The sequence below is a fragment of the Physella acuta genome, unplaced genomic scaffold (genome assembly GCF_028476545.2).
Source record: "Physella acuta isolate Inbredline_101_S28 unplaced genomic scaffold, ASM2847654v3 ptg001216l, whole genome shotgun sequence".
NCBI lineage: Eukaryota > Metazoa > Mollusca > Gastropoda > Physidae > Physella > Physella acuta.
Window position 1 is genome coordinate 129,798 of NW_026732733.1, and position 22,183 is coordinate 151,980.

The 22,183-nt window shown below is 32.4% G+C and overlaps 1 protein-coding gene across 1 annotated transcript; it reads right to left on the minus strand.

Annotated features, from left to right (window-relative positions):
- Positions 1–774: 774 nt before the first annotated feature.
- On the minus strand, positions 775–7,927 carry LOC131957182 (protein FAM221A). Its single transcript, XM_059321908.1, has 8 exons — positions 7,688–7,927; positions 7,115–7,193; positions 6,643–6,737; positions 6,052–6,242; positions 5,184–5,396; positions 4,391–4,504; positions 2,062–2,174; positions 775–1,782 (listed from the first exon to the last, which is right to left on the minus strand). Exons 1-8 carry the CDS (start codon positions 7,762–7,764, stop codon positions 1,636–1,638), a joined length of 1,029 nt encoding a protein of 342 aa, XP_059177891.1. The 5' UTR covers positions 7,765–7,927; the 3' UTR covers positions 775–1,635.
- Between the last annotated feature and the right edge of the window lie 14,256 nt (positions 7,928–22,183).

Here is a 22,183-nt window from a genome sequence, read left to right on the forward strand (position 1 = left end):
GTCCGCACCCCCCCCTCACTACGCCTTTGGACATGGCTCACTTAGACCTGCTTTTTCTTTCTTCCTAGAATAAAACAATTGATTGAAAGGCATTGCAAAGATTTTTTCCCCAACAAAGGTTTCATTTAATTTATTTTTTAAGAGTCAGGACTTGGTAGAGAGCCTATGTACCAAATGTGTGTTGTTGTCAGTGGTTGGGATGTATTGTAGACATTATAGCATGCAGAGTTTCTTCCAGGCATCTCTTCGGGGGGGGGGGGGGGCGAAGAAAGTCTACGGACTCCCCGAACGAAATGGAATTTATATAGAAAATGTATACTTTTAACAGTGACCCCCCCCCCTGGACATTTTGCCCCCCCCCCCCCTTCCGGAGAAAAAGTTTAAAAGAAACACTTCTAGCTTGTATAGCCTGATGATAATATGGAGGTTGGAGGCATACGTTTTAAGTTATGAGTAATAAGTGACTTCTCTTGCAAAAAAAAAAAAAAAAAAAATTCTTCACAAACTAGAGTACTCTTGTTGGATTTTAAGAAACTTTGTTTATTCAGAAAATATATAGATAACATGTCTGAGAGTAAAATAACAATTTGTGTAAATTAAAAGTTTGGAATGTGAGGTTTCATATGAGAAATAAAATTTTGGCACTGTAAATTATTGAAAAGTTCCAATTCAAAATTAACTTTGAAGTCTTAACACCAGCAGCAGTTTTTGAAAAAGGCACTACAGTTAATATTGTTTCACACATTTATATAGTGGCTTGTTTTTAATAAACAAAATAAAAAAAATTAATTGAAAAAACTATAAATAAATATTAAAATAGCCTACTTTATATGTAGACTTCAATAATTTCTATGTATTGTATCTATATCCCAAGGTTATATAAATAGAATTATTTGATTTTCTTTGCAATCACATCAAAACATATATTATTTTATTTGTTGAATTTACTTTAAGAATAAAGTACTATTATTCTCCAATTAAGTTTGAATGTAGAATAAGTAGCCTATATATAGGGTAAGCAAATAAAATTTATGTAACAGTGTACAATTAAAAACAGAAACCATGAATAAAATAAGCAACAATTTCAACAGATCAATAAAATAGATTTTTACGAAAGTATATTAAAATGTAAAGAAAAACAGTTCGAAAAATATCACAGAAACTTAAGGCCAATAAAACATACTTCACCAACAATGTTATGCTAACCATTTATAATGGAATTTATTGTGATTAAGTACTCATTACCAAAACAAGTGGTCATTAAGTCGTATATAATGTTCTCTAAAAATAAGTTTATCACAGGTAATGGTAGTGCTAAAAATATTAAATGGCTCAATATGATTGATATAAGCTTTCACACCAACTAAGTCACAGTCTAGGCTAATCCACATACAACACTAGATCCAAGGCTGCCAGATATTTTCTTATTACATACCTACATACCCTATTATATATATATATATATATATATATATATATATATATATATATATATATATATATATATATATATATATATATATATATATATATATATATATATATATATATATATATATATATATATATATGAATGTATGTATGAATGTATGTTAAAAATTAAACTATCTTAGTCACAGTTGGTATCTGACTGTCTCATTGCTTGGATGTGCCTGGCTTTGGCTTAATTGCTTTAGCTTTTGATGAGGCTGGTTCAATGGCTTTCCTCTGGCCCACTTTAGTGCTCTGCTGGGTGTAAGGGTTAGCGATGGGCTTTCTTTTGGCCGCAGCTTCAAGTTTTAGCTGGAGAATTAAATAGCTTTTTAAACAACTATTATAATATTTTTAAATAATTAATAGTATATAACTCAGAGTATACAATATTTTCTCACTAATGTTTTGATAAAGATGGTAACCTAAAATAAAACAAACTCCATATTGAGTTTTAAAAAAAAATCTTTTTAAAAACTGAATAATCTTAGATTATATAATAATTTTTATAATTAACAGCAATAAAAAATATATCTCTATCCAAACTTTTCAGTTGGATTTGTGAATTACAAAGGCGGAAATAAAGCTCACCCTTTCTTGGTATCTCCTCTCAAAGAAGTCCATATCAGATTCTCCAGGCTTCTTCACGGATGAAATTCTTTCTTCAATGTCCTGAAACACTGGATCCTCTGGGCCAGTCAAAGCTGGAATCAGACCACAACCCAACACATACAACGACAGCACATAGAAATATATGAAGAAATAATCTCAGAAAAAACATTGAGACAGCGTAGAATAATTAACGCCAACTTCAACAGAAATAATCTCACAACACATTTAGTAACAACATACAAAACTATATAGGTCCATTCAACTGGAAATAATGTCATCACAAATCAATAACTATAAACAAAATAAATTGGCCATTTTAAAAATAAATAATTTTACAACAAGCAAAATGAGACCAGACAAAAATACATGTGTCCTTTCAAAAAGAACTTAAAGCATAACAAACATGATCACAACAGAAGATGAAACAAGGCATGTTGTCACACTGGGAAAACAATGATTGCAATTTTCCAGAATGCCAACTGGCCACAAAATTTAAATTTATTTTTTTAATAAATGACAATCATTAAAAAAAAGTTTCGTTCTTAACATTACAAAAATTTTGCATTGATGCAGTCAGCATTCTGGAAAAGTTTTGACAGTTAATTGAAAAATAGTTGGATTGGCAAATGCTGTAATAGAAACAAATACATATAAATGGTAATATAAATTCAGTAAAGACTAAATGATTTTGTATATATAATTAACTTTTAAACAACCATGATGTAATTATCAGGTGTTAGCAGACTCATTATCATTAAAATAATATATTAAAAAGAAAATTCCATCTAAAATTTTTGAAACATAATGTTAAATAGCTATTTGTGATTTAGAATCTTTCAAATGTGAATTATACCAAAATGATAATTAATCATCAACTTAGTCATCCATAAATAATTTTATGTTTACTAGGAATGTTTTAATAAACAAATGAAACTTACAAATGTATAGTTCCAGAACTCATTATTTAAATAACAGTTAAGAATTTCTTTTAATTAGGAATTATTTTAACAGAAATATAAATTTAAAAGCACGAATTTTTTATCAACAGAAATGTATACATTTAGTTTTCAAAGGTCCTTCAAAATCAGCACATAGTAAGTAAGCCTAAAACTTAAGGTTTTACACAAAATCAGCTGAAACCTGGGATAGGCCTTGCTTTAATGGAGAGTTACCAAACAAAATAAACAAATATCTTTTGTGTGCAAGTAGTAGAAAATAACTTATTTGGTGTAACATTTGTAACATTCTATAGATAAAAAAGGATGGGTTGGTATTTTTTAAGTTATCTAAGATCACATCACTACAATACTATAAAGGTGTGAATATGAAAACTAGAAAAAAAAAATAATAAGAAAATGTTAAGAGTTGTTTTCATTATCCTGAATTGAATAATGTTTATGAAAAAAGAAGTTATAGTTTTATAGAAACTAACAAATCATACAATTAATTCAGGACTCTATCAGAAGAAAATTCTTTTTGAACACAACACATGTTAAAGGTATGAGTATCATAATCATTTTAATATACAATTTAAATATTAATAATAGTAGGTCTATGACTTTCATTGATGTCAATTATCAAGCAATCTATGCAGTAGGCCAACCCAAAGTGTGGTGCCTTATTACATTTTAAACTTGCAGAATGAAAGTACTTTGTTTAACGCAAGAAATAGATATTTAAACAGTAATTCTTAAATTAGTGGCTAGTACTTGCTTAAGATAAAAACCAAGGATGCTAAAGCTAAACTTTAATCACATAAGTACCATAACAAACACACATAAAGTTGTCTAAATGGGGAAAAAGTACACATCAATGGAGAAATGTTAGATTTGTTGTTTGCAGATTAGAGTTATGTCATCTGATTGTTTAAAAAACTAATGTTTGTTATTATTAATATGGTGGGACTAAAAAAAAATTTTTTAAATATTCTTTTCTTCCATAGCCCAGTCTAATTTCTCTAGGTTTTACTTTTTTTTTTTAAAAGTTAGTTTATTATTAGACACTAGTGACACCTAGAAGAAAGAGCAACACAACAATGGAAACTTAAGAGCAGATTTTACCTTGTGAATTTCCTGAAGTGGTTAATGTTTAAAGCAAACATTTTGTTATTATAAAACATATATTGGGTTTACTTTTGAAATAATTTATTCTTTTAGAATATATATTATATATTGACATGTATATAAAAAAATTTAAATTCAATCTTCGATTACTTTTAGTATATAAATATTAAAAAGTTGCAGTAAATATAATTTTTCAAATACTTTAGCTCACTTTCAAAGGGACACAACAAAATCATTTGTTTTACCGTTTGTTCCCCTTTTTGCAAGCTCATGTGCCTTGATAGAGTTGACATTAGCTCTGAGAAATGGGTTGTCTAGAGCTGTAATGGGCTGGCTTAGAAATTCTTCAGATGGCGCCCCTGAAAGAAAACACAGCATTATCTAATTGTAATTACAATTTATAGATTTATTGTTAATAATTTGCAAATGCGATACATTTTTCAATATCACAAAATCATTATTAGAAAAAACTTTGGGTTAAGGTGGTAAAAAAGCAGTGTCGTATAGTATGTCAATAAGGCTACTGCAATTTTGTAAATATAGTCAGGGCAAAGGTTAAGATCTTAAAGCTCATGTAGGCCAACTGCTAGGCAAGAGTAAAGAGTTGAACAAGGTATGGCATACAGGCTGTTCTATTTACTCACTACATTTCCCTGTAATACAAAAACTTATTAAAAAATGGGGCGGGGTGGTCATGCTAATCTGAATGTCTTGAATTAATATCATGGACTTGAGTCCTTAGAATGTACCTGAGTCCATGTTAGGGAAAAAAATGCAGCTGAGAATAGTGCTGACCAAATTATCCCTTCACATGATGAGGTCATGGAAACAGGGAAACTCTACTTCATCTACCTTCAAAATGGTAACTTTACTTATTTATAAAAATAATAATGCACATATTTGTAATAGTTATTAATACAAACACGTCACACATACACAATGTGAAGTACCTCAGCCACATACATGCCACACACACATACACACGGTGAAGTACCTCAGCCACATACATGCCACACACACATACACACGGTGAAGTACCTCGGCCGCTAGGATCCAGTCGCAGATAACCATCAGCTAGGGAGGAGAACCCAGTCAGACCCCCCATGGCCTGGTAGGGCACAGCCTCACCCAGGGGATGACCTCTGGCCTCACGTTCATCAGCCGTCTCAATGATCATTTCATGGTCATTGTGAGTAAAGCCACATGGACAACTGAAAAAGCTCTTGAAGCCGGTGCATCTGGTGCATCCACCTGAAGAATTAATTAATTGGTGTAAAATAAATTAACATGCAATTAAATCCTTTTAGCTAATGGACAACCTTATGGTTGGATACTAAGCAACACATAATACTTCTGTATTCAGAATTCTAAACTAAACCTAAGGGGTCATCAATAAATGACGTTACGCTTTCTCTGACGATTTTTACCTCCCCCCTTCCCTCCACCACACATTGTCACAAAAAGCCAGACCCCCTCAAAATGACGTCACACCTCAGCCTACAACCCCCCTCAAAATTTCAGATGAATTTTTCTTAAAGCATCGATTTTTTTCCAATATCTTGTCTGAACTCTGTCAAAATAGAGTATTTTAATCAATTCCTATTGCAATTTATTAAAACAGTTTTCTAAAACGCGAAATAACGTCTAAAATTTGTTTTCTAACATTGCTTTTTTATAATGCAAAAGTGTGAACCCCCCTCCCCCTCGTCACACACCGTCACAAAATTACGGACCCCCCTCCCCCTGTGAGTGTGATGTATTAAACTAAGAAAAAGCAAGCTTCAAAATATTTTAAGAAGAAAAGAGTAAGAAGGATATCTTTTTAAAGATCACAATACAGATCAATGTTAAAAACAAGGAAGGTGATTGATACATAAAAACTCATAACTTTAACTGTAACAAATACCTTTCTTGCAAACAAATGGTGATTTGGGGTTGTGTTCATCGGAAAGGTGCTTGCACGTACAGCGGATGGGCTGGCTGCCGTTCGCAGGCACGTAATGATACGACTTGCAGGGACAACCTGAGACACTGCAGGGGAGCATGATGGGACGTTGTTTTGGGATCTCTTCAAAGTCTGTCTTATGCTGCTTGTATCTGTGGAAGATTATCAAAGGGAGGTAATCGAAGGGAGATAATTAAACTTTTCTCATAGTATAACCAAATTAATTTTAATTTGTGGAAGAAAATTAGTGAAAAAAATTACTTGCAAGATTTTAAAAATGTAGGAAAGATGAGATTAATAAAGTTTGTTACAAGAAACTTTTTTTCAATGTAGTTTTTTTTTCAATTCAGGGATGGCTTAAGTTTTAGCATTGTCAATAGGGTTAGATTTAACGTAAGGGTCTGCATTTGGCAATGATGCTAAAATAAAACATCACCTTGAATAAGCCCTGCCAATATTTTGATAAGTAGGGCCTACTCAATGCTAAAGATATGCTTATTAGGAATCACTAAAACTAAGCTATGTCAGGGTCTTCCACAATGAATTGAATACCTGTGTGTACAGAAGCAAGGTGTCTCAGGACCGACAAGTTTACAATCCATTCCATTAGGGTTGCTATAACAAGTATACAGCCGGTTTTTGATGCGCTGAAAAAAAAAACGCAACAAATATATTAGTTAATATGTCTACAAATAATATGGGAAGGGTGGGGAGAAAATGCGACATTATTAAGGGACAAAATGTCAAATAAAAACATCTTCCAAATTAAGTGAGATTGTTTTTCTAGGCAATAAAATTTGGTACAATTAAACATGTCTGAGGACATATTTTCTTAGAAGAGATGGTAAAATATTACATTTCAATCTAACCACAATGATTATAAAAGGAATATTGGCCAGAGGACATTTTTGCTTACTTTACATTAAACTTTCTACAATATTTAGTGATCAGCTAAAATTAACAGAAATGCAAACATTAGGAATAATATTAAATCATTTAATAAATGTTTAAAATAAAATATTACCAGAGGAATAACTTTCTTTTTGTATGCTTCAAATTCCTCAGGGGTGAACATTTTACCGCCATCATCATCACCTACAATTCTGTTTTAGAATAAATGCAAAAAATATAATTAATAATTAAGATTTTGTTTGCTACAACAGTTTGAAATCTGAACATCAATGTACTTTGAACAAGACTAGTCTAAAATAATTCTTGAATAGAATAAAAATTCAAGTCTATGATACTCATAATGAGGTCTATGACTATGAAATGTTAACCATCATAAATTATATAAATTATTATTACAATCTAACTTATTAGGCCTAATTATTAAATATTTATTAATATTACTAATTAGGCTACCCCTACTGTCAATTGATTTAGTTAGCACTTAGATCTATATTCCTTATAATCACTTAATCTTAATATTATAATATTACTAGAATCTAGATCTAGTACTTACTAACCTTACTCAATACTAGCCATACTATTACTAGCCGCTAGATCTTGATCTAGATCTAGTACATGCTGATTACTACTATTACTAATGATTACCAAATATAACATTCTTTTATTACTCTTACTCTTAACATACCGTCTGTATTCGAGGTAAGCATCCACCGACGCTGCTGCGTTTCCGCCCATCTTAATGTTATATTGTTTATCGGCCATTTTACTTTTTACGATATATATTCGGTCTCGTAAGTGTATCTAAAATGTTAGGAGTGGCATATGTAAAAACTATTTACACGTCTAAATATAGAAACGCACTACTGAATTCCTAACAGTACATGTCCTAAATGGGAAAAATCGATCACTTTGCTATCGGAAGTAGTTTTTTTAGCGTCTATGCCAACAAACATTCTAAAATTCTTTCGAAGAATAAGTTTTTGTTCTGTTCATTTCGAAGAAAAATAGTTTCGTCTAATACAGGGGTCTCCAAACTTTTCAGTCCGAGGGCCGCATTACCTATCAAATTTCAGTTCGGGGGCCAGTTTCTTCCAGGCATGTCTGATTTTTCTGGGCAAAGTTCCTCAGCCATCATCAACAAACGTTTTTTTCCGTGGACAAAAAGAGCTCCGCGGGCCGGATGAGAGGACCTCGCGGGCCGCATCCGGCCCGCGGGCCGTAGTTTGGAGACCCCTGGTCTAATAAAATACTAAGCTCCTTTTCGTTTCTTCAAGTTTCTTGCTTTTGTAAAATAATACATTTTTAGTAACTTTTTACATATAGATATATCTATGAGTTTCTTGCGATACATTTGGGCAAACAATAAGGCTTAGTTAGATCGAGGTGGTATTAAGTCGATACTAAATTGTCAACAGGCTATTAGATTTAAGATTTTAATTAGATTCTATCATTCTCTAGATCTAGATAACTAAAACTGCGTTGAGTTGAACATTTTTACTGAAAAACATTTGAATCTACCTTGACAAAATTTGTTAGCGAAGGGAAAAAACTCAATTAAAATTTTCCATAAAAATCGATCTTCCCTAGTTATATCCCTTAACGGAAAAAAACTTCTAGAAAATATTTAAAAAGAAAAATGACTTCAAAAACATTAGCTGATTAAATGATACGACACATCTATATGAGCTGTATACCAAAACATCTAATCAGCATATCAAAAGATTCCCCCTTATAAAAGAGCAGCCTATCAAAACCTTTTACACATCTGTTCAACACATCAAAACACGCTTTCACAAAGTTTTTTTACCATTTCATTTTCGCTTTGAAGATAAATGACTGAACTTTGACCTTGAATTTATTTGCTTCTTCACTCTTGTTTTCTCAACAACCACCTAGGTCATCGTGACCCAGGTAAACGCAGCGTTGCGTTCTTTATGTGACAACAACACCTTCAAAATATTGGATACAAGCTGGTCATTAAGATTATTCAAATTTAAAAGTACTTTGGATAAACAATTTTAAAATAAAGCATGTAAAAACACGAAGGACTCGCTTCAATATAATCTCAAAGGCCTTCCCCATAAAAATCCCCCCTCCTCCCTCCCCCCCCTAGTTATCCTCTAGTACGAAGCTAACTTCAAACATTTCAAGTGTTTTCAGTGAAGCGTATATCTTATCTGTTGGTATCGTTTTATTTTTTGTTTGAAGGGAATCAAAATAAACAATACAGAGTTTGAGAAGAATTTGTAAGACTTCGTGTCGATGTTCAGGTTACTAGCTTGTAGGGATATTTTTATTTGTTTATTATTAATTAATTTATGTAAGGCCAATTAAAAAAGACGAGATGATTAAAAACATATCAATTGTATTTTGTGGTTTTCGACTGCGGAAGGATATAAAGAGAACGGGAAGAAATAGAGAAGGAAGAAGAGGGAGAAAGAAAGAGAGAGAGAGAGAGAGAGAGAGAGAGAGAGAGAAATTGGAAAAAGCAGAGAAGGAAAAAGAGAAAGGGAAAGAGAAATTGGTAGACATAGAAAGAATAAGGGAGGGGGGAGAGAGAATGGGAAGAAATGGTAAAAGAGGATGAATGGGAAATGACAAAGAGGGAAGAAAGAGAAGAGAAGGGGGGGGGTGGGCAGAAAGAAGAGTACGAAGAGATAACGGCGTTAGACTTCTGCTTAATTTTCTGCAAAGAACAATTTGGTAAACCTCCCCTGGTAAACCGTATATAAAATTCAATTTTTTTTTCTCACAAAATCACCACCGTGAAAAAATAAATTACTGAAAATAATGCAGCTGCATTTGTTTGCATTCACTTACACTACCTTACAGATTTAAGGCAGTAAACATTGGCTAGGAAATCCTAAACCCCATAGCATTTTAAATATCTCGGCCGTGTGACATTTTGACCTCACGCCCGTCTGACCCTAAGGTTTTCAAACCTCACCAACATGGAGAGTGGAATGTGGCCCAAATAAGAGCACAAACAAAACCTACATGATCAAAGCTAGTTAAAGTACACGGATGTAATGAAAACTTTCACCCTCCGAATACTAGAACACAATATTTGAGTGACTTGTTTTTGCTTCATTTTCACTGACTAGACTATAACATTCTTCTTTTTTTTCTCGGAAACGAATCATGCTTTACCCCTTTATTTACGGAATTATGTTCCGAATGAGATTTTTACTTAAACAATGTGTCTTATTATATTGCTTTTGGCACATACAAAGTATATGTCGAAGGAAATTTCGTTTCATAAATTTTTAATGACCCAAAAAGATATTGGTACTTATAAGTACCGTCAGTAATCTAGGACATTTTTTTTCAAAAAATTTTTTTTTACAAAACAGGAACAAACGATACAATATATTAACTAATAGCATGGCAATCATCATAACAATCATTTTTTTGTAATTTTCACACATAAATTTCAGAAAACCCAAAACGAAAAAATAAATATGTAAATGCTAATTAAAAAAAAAAAACACATATTAAAAGCCTATTAAAATTATAGACACTGTTCCCAGCGAACTTCCCCCCCCCATCCACCCCCGGAATTGGCCAAAAATAAATTACGTACTATTGTCACATTAAGGTGTTGAAGAACAGCATGTTTACAACGCTAATCCTAGATCCAAACTTACAGAAACAAGCGGCGCTGGTGCCGTGATAACAAGCAATCAAACAGACCTCAGCCGCCACTTACTCACTAATTCCTTGAAGACCAAAAATAGCAAAGGACTGCAGCCACACCTTTCCAATGAATTCTGTTTTAGGCAGTTCTCTTTATTAGAGCTCACGTAAGCCCAGTAGGCCTTTCTTCTGCTTTCACTGTCCTTCTCCAGGATTGTGTTAGTCTGCCTACTTTTCTTATTCGTTTGAATATCTAAATTTTTACTCAGTTCATTTCTTTATATATATATATATATATATATATATATATATATATATATATATATATATATATATATATGTTTATGTATATGTATATATATATATATGTTTATGTATATGTATATATATATATATATGTTTATGTATATGTATATATATATATATATATATGTTTATGTATATATATATATATATATATATATATATATATATATATATATATATATATATATATATATATATATATATATATATATATATATATATATATATATATATATGTTTATGTATATATAGGAATATATAAATGTGTGTATAATATATATATATATATATATATATATATATATATATATATATATATATATATATATATATATATATATATATATATATATATATATATATATATATATACATATATATATATATATATATATATATATATATATATATAATGTATATAAAGAATATGTACATACATGTATATATACACACATATATATGTATATATATACATAAATATATAAATATATATATATATATATATATATATATATATATATATATATATATATATATATATATATATATGTTTATGTATATATAGGAATATATAAATGTGTGTATAATATATATATATATATATATATATATATATATATATATATATATATATATATATATATATATATATATATATATATATATATATATATATATATATATATATATATATATATATATATATATATATACATATATATATATATATATATATATATATATATATATATATATATATATAATGTATATAAAGAATATGTACATACATGTATATATACACACATATATATGTATATATATACATAAATATATAAATATATATATATATATATATATATATATATATATATATATATATATATTGACGCCGCTGGTAAACGAAGTAATTTGGTCAATTTGTTCATACATTTCTATTCACCACCATCTCTCCATATGGTGCCACGATAACATTGAGGCTGTTTGAAATACAGTGCACATGCTCAATTAACATGTCATTAAATGATAAGTGCTACCACCAAGCTTAATTAAAACCAAAGATAGAATCTGTTAAGGTCGCTTGAAGATCATCCGCTCAGGATAATTCTAATCCTGTAAAGTACGTGTGACCTAAGTAGGGGCGTATCCAAAGATAGTGTTTAAATCGACCCGAGAAATATCAGCTCTCTTATAACATGTTAGGTAGTTAAATACAGTTGTGTCAATTATTGTATAGCACCTCTTCTGTCTCTCTCCCATTAATCTGTTTCTGTGACCTTGGCATATGCAGGTTGGTGTGACCAGTTTGAATTGAAATATATATATATATATATATATATATATATATATATATATATATATATATATATATATATATATCAGAGGCGTATCCAGGTTTTTGTTGTAGGGGGAGCGGAAATAGCAAAAAAAGGCGCCGAATTTGTAATATTTTCTATATAAGTATATATATATATATATATATATATATATATATATATATATATATATATATATATATATATATATATATATATATATATATATATATATATATATATATTCTGTTTCGTAGTTTCGTAATTCTTGTAAAAAAAATTACATAATAATTCCTGGGACATCTATTAAGACTAGCGAAAAGGGGAAATAATCAATATCTTAATATAAACATGTATATGTCTACACATTTTATTAAAAATATCAAAACAAATCAATTATTACTTTAGAATCTAATAAAGTAGCTTTACACTATTCGTTGTTACAAAAATTTTTTGTCTAAAATCAGAATTAAATATATTGTCATTATAAATGCTAAAGAATAACAGCATAATGAAAGTTTTTTAAAACAGAGTTGGTATAAAACCCAGCTTTTCCTATAAATGTAAAACGTTCCGAATAATATCCTACATATAACTAAAATGTTGGTCTTACATTTCATCCTGCACTTTTTAAATAGCTACTGACTTTCTGTGTTTTTTAAAGATAATTTTTTAACATAATGAGAAGATATGGGTAAGATCACTGTATTGTTCACACACCTTTTACTGGTAATTGAAAAAACAATATTCACAGAGATTTACGTTTCAAATGTGCCGACCAAAGATATTTTTTTAACAAATATCAATGTTTAAAACTTTGAGTTTAAAGTTTCCAAAAAGGCGCCACTTTGCTAAAAATGGCCAGAGGGGGAGCGGCCGCTCCCCCTGCTCCCCCCCTGCGTACGCTACTGATATATATATATATATGTCTGTGTCTGTGTCTGTGTTTGTGTATGTGTTTGGACGAAGCAAATCGTAAACTGTGTGTTATCCCTTAATCTTCCAACCCTAAACCTGCTGCCATCCATGGGATTAAGCCATCCGTGCAGAGATTGAAAAATAATTTATTTTCACTCCACAAAAAATTGGTACGAAAAAAAACTGAGCTGCTTGGAACAAGAGAAATATCTCCAGGTTTTTAATCTACCAGGTGACTCAGACTTGCATGTGGCAAAACAAGCAAACCATATTTGTTTGTTTAAAGCGAATGCGGGAATTATTTTTAAAAGGTTAATGCCTTAATGCTTCTTTGAACCCCCGGGCTTGCTTTGGGCAAAACCAACGAAACAAAATATTTTTTAACTCAATGGCTTGATGCTGCCTCTGAAATTTGGCGTACCTACGGGAGGGCAGTGTCTTACAAAATGTTGATTTTTAAAACTAGGATCTCGTGATCTCAGTTTACACAGCATTTTGTTGGTTGGCTCTTCTGAAAACATTGAGGGGGGGGGGGGGGTCGCCAGACGAAATAGAAATAATATATAATTCAAATAGAAAATATACTTCAACCAGCGCTACCCCCCCCCCCCCCTCCAAAAGTTTCAAATGCCCACCCCTCGGAGAAAAATGTCTGAGAGAAATCTTGGACGTTTTCCCACTTCCAAATCCACTTTAGTGAACACATTTTGAGACCCTCGCTAAGATATTATAACTTTCAATTTCCCAATACACTAGAATCTACACGTTACCAAGCTACACACAACATAAAAACAACTGCGCATATCAAACTTGTTTTTTTTTTTTACAATGAATTTCTTCAAACCACTTTTATCTTCACCTGTTGAAAGTTATTTCATCTGTGCTGAATTTCTTCCGACGCAGCAAACCTGTTTGTCGACCTGAAATCTACTTTCGGCTTTAATTGGGTGACACGATGCGTAACGGGTCGTAGGAACCAAGTCACCTGATCAGAGTGCAAAATAGGTGAGTCATTCGCCTGGTCTGTAGGCTGTAAACAACACACCGAACCTGCAACCTGCTAATTAGGTAGGTTGCGTCCTAGGTTCAGCCTAGACTCCGGCCGTTTTATTGGAAAAGTCTTTAAACCTGTTACATCCGGTATGAAATTCGGTTTCGGGTTTTTATATTTTGACCGATTTTGGAAATATTTGACCTCGGCCTTGAGGATATAATAAAGTTTTGTTAATAAATGGAGAAATTAGGTCGTAAAAATTATTGAGATTATTTAGGTTTTCTTGGTAAGGGCGCTGAAGGAAATGTATTCTATTTTTCACGGTAATGATAAAACAAAAATTAGAGTTTCATTTTAGAAATTGTATGATTCGCTTTAGTTTGTTTTTTTTCGAAATACAGTTAACGTTTAGGCATATGTAGAAATAAAACAAACCAATCACGCAGACACCCTCCCCTTCTGCCATACACAACAGCTGCCACCACTGTATCGATGTCCAATGCTAAGCTCGCCGTGACAAGAGCTTAAACATGAAGTTGTTCATTAGTTTAACTGCTCGCGTATTAACAGTTGTCAGTGAAACAGAAGTATCCGGAATGTCGTGGACCCAACTTGAAGGAATCTCTAAAAACCGTGTACGATGGCGAGGTGTAGTTGCGACCCTATGCTCTACAGAGAGTCCACTGGAATGATGACCATGTACTAACATAACCTTGATCTTCCACTGATGTGGTCAGACGGTAGAGCGGACGACTGCAAATCCTAAAGTCTCGAGTTGGGAGCGAGGTTCGAGTCCGTTGGACGTTCATCCATCTCCTGATGAGCACCTGACTCATGTAAGGGAAATACATCGTGCTTGGCTTCCGTAGAAGATGAGACAAGAGCTGCCGGGCTTACATGGGCGTAAATATAGAGAGCCGCTCAAAGCCGAGTCCGATGGAGAGGTGTGGCTGAAGCACTTTGCTCCTCAAAGCAAAAAGAAATAAAGAAGAAAGAAGAAGAGCATTGAAGTAGTCACACTATCCTTCTCATGCCAAGGTCACAGAAACAGGTTAACTTTTAAATAGGCACACTATCCTTCACATGCCAAGATCACACAAACGGGTTAACTCTGAAAAGTTAACTACTAACCCTTGACCTAATTTTTTATTAGCATCGCTAACTCTGGCTATAATCCTACCATCTGACTTTAACTCTAATCCTATCCTTTATCATAACAACGACGAAGACAGAAAATTCGATATAGAATTAACATCGCGCCGTTTTTTTACTTTAAAAAAAAAAGATAGGCTTAGAATTCCTCCTAAAATATTAGCCAATTTCCTATTTTTTTTTGTCAATGTACATGAAATATATATAAAAAAAATATAAGCAGAGTTTCTACCAGGCATCTCTTCGGGGGGGGGGGGGGGGTTAGTAGCCTCCTCGAAGAAAGACCACCCCCCACCGAACAAAATGGAAATTTTAGTCCGCACCCCCCACCCCCCCCCGAGAAAAAAGTATGGAAAAAACACTGAATGTAAGAGCTAATGTACTCCATTATTCAACAATTGGCATATCACCACCAACACAATCAATTTCTCTAACACAATTTATTTTGCTCTTTATTCAACAACTCGCACACCATCACAAACAAAACAATTTCTCTAACACAATTTATTTAGCTCTTTATTCAACAACTCGCATACCACCACCAACACAATCAATTTCTCTAACACAATTTATTTAGCTCTTTATTCAACAACTCGCATACCATCACAAACAAAACAATTTCTCTAACACAATTTATTTTGCTCTTTATTCAACAACTCGCACACCATCACAAACAAAACAATTTCTCTGACACAATTTATTTAGCTCTTTATTCAACAACTCGCACACCATCACAAACAAAACAATTTCTCTAACACAATTTATTTTGCTCTTTATTCAACAACTCGCACACCATCACAAACAAAACAATTTCTCTAACACAATTTATTTTGCTCTTTATTCAACAACTCGCACACCATCACAAACAAAACAATTTCTCTGACACAATTTATTTAGCTCTTTATTCAACAACTCGCACACCATCACAAACAAAACAATTTCTCTAACACAATTTATTTTGCTCTTTATTCAACAACTCGCACACCATCACAAACAAAACAATTTCTCTGACACAATTTATTTAGCTCTTTATTCAACAACTCGCACACCATCACAAACAAAACAATTTCTCTAACACAATTTATTTAGCTCTTTATTCAACAACTCGCATACCATCACAAACAAAACAATTTCTCTAACACAATTTATTTTGCTCTTTATTCAACAACTCGCACACCATCACAAACAAAACAATTTCTCTAACACAATTTATTTAGCTCTTTATTCAACAACTCGCACACCATCACAAACAAAACAATTTCTCTAACACAATTTATTTTGCTCTTTATTCAACAACTCGCACACCATCACAAACAAAACAATTTCTCTAACACAATTTATTTTGCTCTTTATTCAACAACTCGCACACCATCACAAACAAAACAATTTCTCTGACACAATTTATTTAGCTCTTTATTCAACAACTCGCACACCATCACAAACAAAACAATTTCTCTAACACAATTTATTTTGCTCTTTATTCAACAACTCGCACACCATCACAAACAAAACAATTTCTCTGACACAATTTATTTAGCTCTTTATTCAACAACTCGCACACCATCACAAACAAAACAATTTCTCTAACACAATTTATTTAGCTCTTTATTCAACAACTCGCATACCATCACAAACAAAACAATTTCTCTAACACAATTTATTTTGCTCTTTATTCAACAACTCGCATACCATCACAAACAAAACAATTTCTCTGACACAATTTATTTAGCTCTTTATTCAACAACTCGCATACCACCACCAACACAATCAATTCCTCTAACACAATTTATTTTGCACTTGACCCGTGGACCGATTGCAGGACGCGAATCAAAACAAACTTTTTCTCTGGTGACTTTCAATTATGCAAAGCCCAACCCACTATTGGAGAGGTCAGTTTGAGATTCTGGGTTTTTAAATAACTGTTTGTTGTCATTTATTGAGGGGACATATTACGACGCAGGCCCTCTATATGCTAATTATTGTTGTTAATCCAAACTGGTATAAGCGGTAGAGTCCGTGATTACTGACACGAAAGTTGCGAATTCGACTCCAACCAGCGCTGATGGGTATATGACATGTGATAGTAAAACTATGGTCGGTAGGCCAAAGCGACGATATTATCCATTTTTGTGCTGAGTTGATAGTTACTTTGTTTTAATAAAGCTTTTATACTTATTGTTACACGTTTTAACTTAGGTCACAATTCCTCTGGGTGTGAGGTAAAATCTTGTAATTCTGTTTCGGTCCACTCACTTCAGTGATAGCCAGATAAATTCATTTCCGACAAAAATGCAAAAATATATAATTTTCATTCTAATTATTGTTAAATTTAATGTTAGTTAAAAGGTGAATTCATGCAGTAAAAAAATAGAAATGAGTTGAAATATGGTATTTATTGTTAAAACAATAACGACTACCTTTTAAAACTTTAAAATTCCAATTAGTCATAAATACAATCAAGTAGAAAAAGAAACAAATATAAAAACTTTATAGTAGTAATAGCAATATCAATTATAAAAAGCATCAATCGTTCATGAAATCTGTAACGCTTGTATAATATAGAGGTATTTTAATAATTAATTAAAGGGCATTACAAATTTAAAGTTTTTTTTCCTAGATGTTTTTGTATTGTTAAAGTTTTTATTTCGTTTAGTACCAGATCTACCACATCAGCAGAGATTCACAACAGAACTAATCTGACCTAAAAGTACCTGGCGATAAATATTCAGGTCACTGAACGCTTGCTGTTTAGGTATCTGGGGCTAAATGAGATGAAGGGTGGATGGAATATTCCAGAACGATCTCACTAAATGGCTCTAACAACCGACGGTTTGGCTTTTAAAGGGGTTTCCCCTACTAAGTCACCCATGAAGGTTGCGTCAGATATAAATTTTTGTGAATTTTTAGAAAAAATGTGTCCTTTTAGAACATACACACACACACAAACGCACACACTCACGCACGCACATACAGACAATATATATATATATATATATATATATATATATATATATATATATATATATATATATATATATATATATATATATACACATATAATTTTCATCATTAATAGTAATGATGGGCAAACCTTTAAACATTTTTATTAAGATTTATTATTAAGATTTTGTTTAATTGAAATTTATAAATTCATTGGGAAAATCAAACAAATTAGTATTAATATTACTAAATTTAGTAGTATTTTTAGCGCAATTTCCAATCTGGAGAATTGCGTTTATTAACTCGTCATTTCTGGGAATGGATGGATGAATGAATGAATGTATGGATGAATGTGTGTCCGGGCTTTAAGTCGTATCTCCTCCTCAACGAAGCAATATCGATGACTAGTTCCAAAAGCAATTATGTTAAGCAAGTTACGAGAATGAGCATAGGCCATAAAAATTCCGGGTTTCTTTCATGTATTTCCCGGAAAAGCCAAAAAACCTCGAAAAAATTCAGTTTTTGGCCCATATCTCGGCAACCAGACCACTTAGCGACTTGAAACATGTACCAATCGATTCCTGCCATAATTTAGAACAATACTGCCGAAGAAAGTTTTCAAAAATATCCTCTCGTTCGGTCACAAATTTTAAAATTACATAAACACCTACAAACCGATCGTTCTTCTAGCTTGAACGCACCCCAGCATTATACGTCAGAGCTATTTTTAGATAACATAAGGAAATGGCGCATAAATGTCACTAGACTTTAATTATCTTGTTTTTTTCTTGATTGATAGAGCGACCTCCCATGTTTATAAGTTGTTTTAGTTTTTATGTTGATAGTCATCCATCACTCAAATCAAGGGAAGTAACCGCATGTTTGTGATAATATTTCTCACAGTGATAGACCTTTACCAAAATACAATCTTTGAAATGAAGTCCAGAGCTGGGCTAGCCGGATTATTCCGGCTCCGCGTATTATAAAGCCGGTGACCTCAGACTAGACCTATGTTTACATGAACATTTTTCGGTGACGTCATAGCGCTGCCTTACCTTTGATGACGTCGCAATCTGGGTCACGCTGAATACGAAATCAGTTGCTGGTAGTTGAACAGAATTTACCGAGGGAAGAAAATCTCTTTGTAGGTAGAGTAGGCAGGGTGATGTGTGTGTGTGTGTGTGTGTGTGTGTGTGTGTGTGTGTGTGTGGGTGGGTGGAGGGTGGAGGAGGGGGTGACAGGTCAATGTACTGTTGTGACCTAGAGTGTTTGGGGGCTGTCAGTGAAGTTAAACGATTTGGTTCTAGATGGTTCTGACACCGTCTAAAGTGCGCCTACTATTTGTGATTACCCTATCGTAATAAGATTTCTACATTATCAAAATACCGGAGTCAGTACCCAAATCAAATTTGTAAAAACTTATATTATCATAAGAATGGCAATTCATTATGATTGTCAGTGACTGTAGTTCAATAAATGGGGTGCAGCTATTGGAAAAGTGATATTTTTATTAAAATAAAATAAGATCGGAAGAAAAAGAATTAATTTGAACATAATTTAAAAGCTCTTTTTTTACGGCAACGTATTCTTACAGCAGCATAGCCTATGGTTATATAAGCTAAACGAACTGAAGTATGAAATGTTTTAAGAGGAAATAATAATCATTAAAAAAGTTTTAAAAAACCCACGTTTTCTGATTGAACTAAAAAGTAGAAAATAAACGCTATACATCACAATAATGCAAGCGATCACTCTACTATAAGCGATGAAAAACGTGGGGCGCCGAAGTAAAAGTTATATTACTATTGATTAGATAATACTATTGACTTTTATTATGGAGCTTGTAGAGAGTCAACAGTATTAGAAACTGTAAGAAAATCACGGCGCCCCACGTTTTTGATCGCTTATAGTAGAGTGATCGCTTGCATTATTGTGATGTATAGCGTTTATTTTCTACTTTTTAGTTCAATCAGAAAACGTGGGTTTTTTAAAACTTTTTTAATGATTATTATTTTCTACTTTTTAGTCTTTGTCTGTTTGTTTGCATTAAAATCTTGCTATCGATTTTATCTTTTCACTTTTTTTGGGTAAACGAAGACAACTCGTAAAAAGACAACTCGTAAAAAGACAACTCGTAAAAAACACGTTGAGTGAATACGTTACTGACTAGATCACATAGATTTGAACCCGTGGGATAGCAATCGTGTGCCCAACCACTCGACCATATCGTCTCCCCCAAACTGGCCTACCTCCTGTAAGTTTAAACTTGGTTCAAACTAAATTATCTGCCCCTAAACCTGTGGCGACGTGGGATCGTTCGCTTCACTGCGCGCGAGGCACGCGTCGCTCTTTTTTTTCTAATGGCTCGCAGAGGAGAATTATATATATAGATTATATAGCGGTCTAAAATGCTCAATAAAATGTTTCCATTGATCAATTTAGTAATAATAACAATTGAATATTCTATGGTCATCCAAAAGAAAGCTTCCCTGAAAATTTCAGCGCGCTAGCTAACTGGGAAGTGCCAGAAATTTCGATCCCAAGATTTGATTGGAAAAACAGACAAACAGAGAAAGCAAGTTAAAGAAAACGTGGGAAAAAGACACCTTCTATTTAATCGTATGCTGTATACAATAGCTGTGATCACGAATTAGGGTGTTTGTATGTTGGCATGTTGCCACGTAAGAGCTAGTCTGGGAGAATCTAAATTTTGTTTTACGTTGGAAATTTTTAGGATTGTCGTCTTGAACGTAAAAGTTAACATCCGTACCGACCCCAGGGCTTTTAGACCAGGGGCGTATCTGTATTTAGACATTTTACTTAAGTTTAGATCCGTAGATTTTCCAGACTGCGTTGTGGGTTTGCTTTGGTCTTGTTTGTAAACTTTTGTGAGGATATGTTAAATCGTGTTCAGGTTGTGTTCAAATAGCATTTCTGTATTGTGGTGTTCTGGTGGTGTTTTAGCGGTGTTTGATGTCCAAGGTGCTGATGGTGTTTTAGTGGTGTCCAACATTTTGGTGGTGTTTCAGTGGTGTTCAACGTTCTGGAAGTATTTCAGTGGTGTTTCTGTCGTGTTCGCTGTCCGGGTATACAATTGATGTGCGGGTGGTTTTCAACGTTGACAAACGGCAAAGACAAACAAATTAAGTAATTCGTTCCATGCTAGGCCACGAGTCCTTCACACTGGCCGTGACTAATTACCTCGCTCTGAAGAAGATAGATCCATCCTGTAATTATTACCCTGCTAATTAACATATTTAGTTCCGGTGTAGATTAGTGTGTGGTGTTATTTACACTGAATCATGGCTAATTATCCAACCATTTTTTAACTTGATGATAATTCGTAATCCAAGGTGTAGTGGACGATTACATTTTGAAGCTTCCTTTGGAGTATCGATTCCTTATTTTAAAGCAGTCATATATATATATATATATATATATATATATATATATATATTTGTAAATAAATATATATATATATATATATATACACATATATATATATATATACATATATATATATATATATATATATGTATATATATATATATATATATATATATACATATATATATATATATATATATATATGTATATATATATATATATATATATATATATATATATATATATATATATATATATATATATATATATATATATATATATATATATATATATATATATCTTAGGTTCTTGATAAAGGGCCGTGAAACAAATGTATAGCCTGCACCAACTTTGACACCTTAAACATGTAAACCAACATGTCGACATCTTACGTAATGATTCATACTCTTTGACTCCAAGCGCATATTCCATTGGATTTGTTTTGTACACAATTTTTGACCTTTTTTTCACGGCGGGTGTTTGTTCCCCGCCTTTTGGGTCAGCGTAAAGGTAGCAGTTTTTTTAAAAGTTCGGA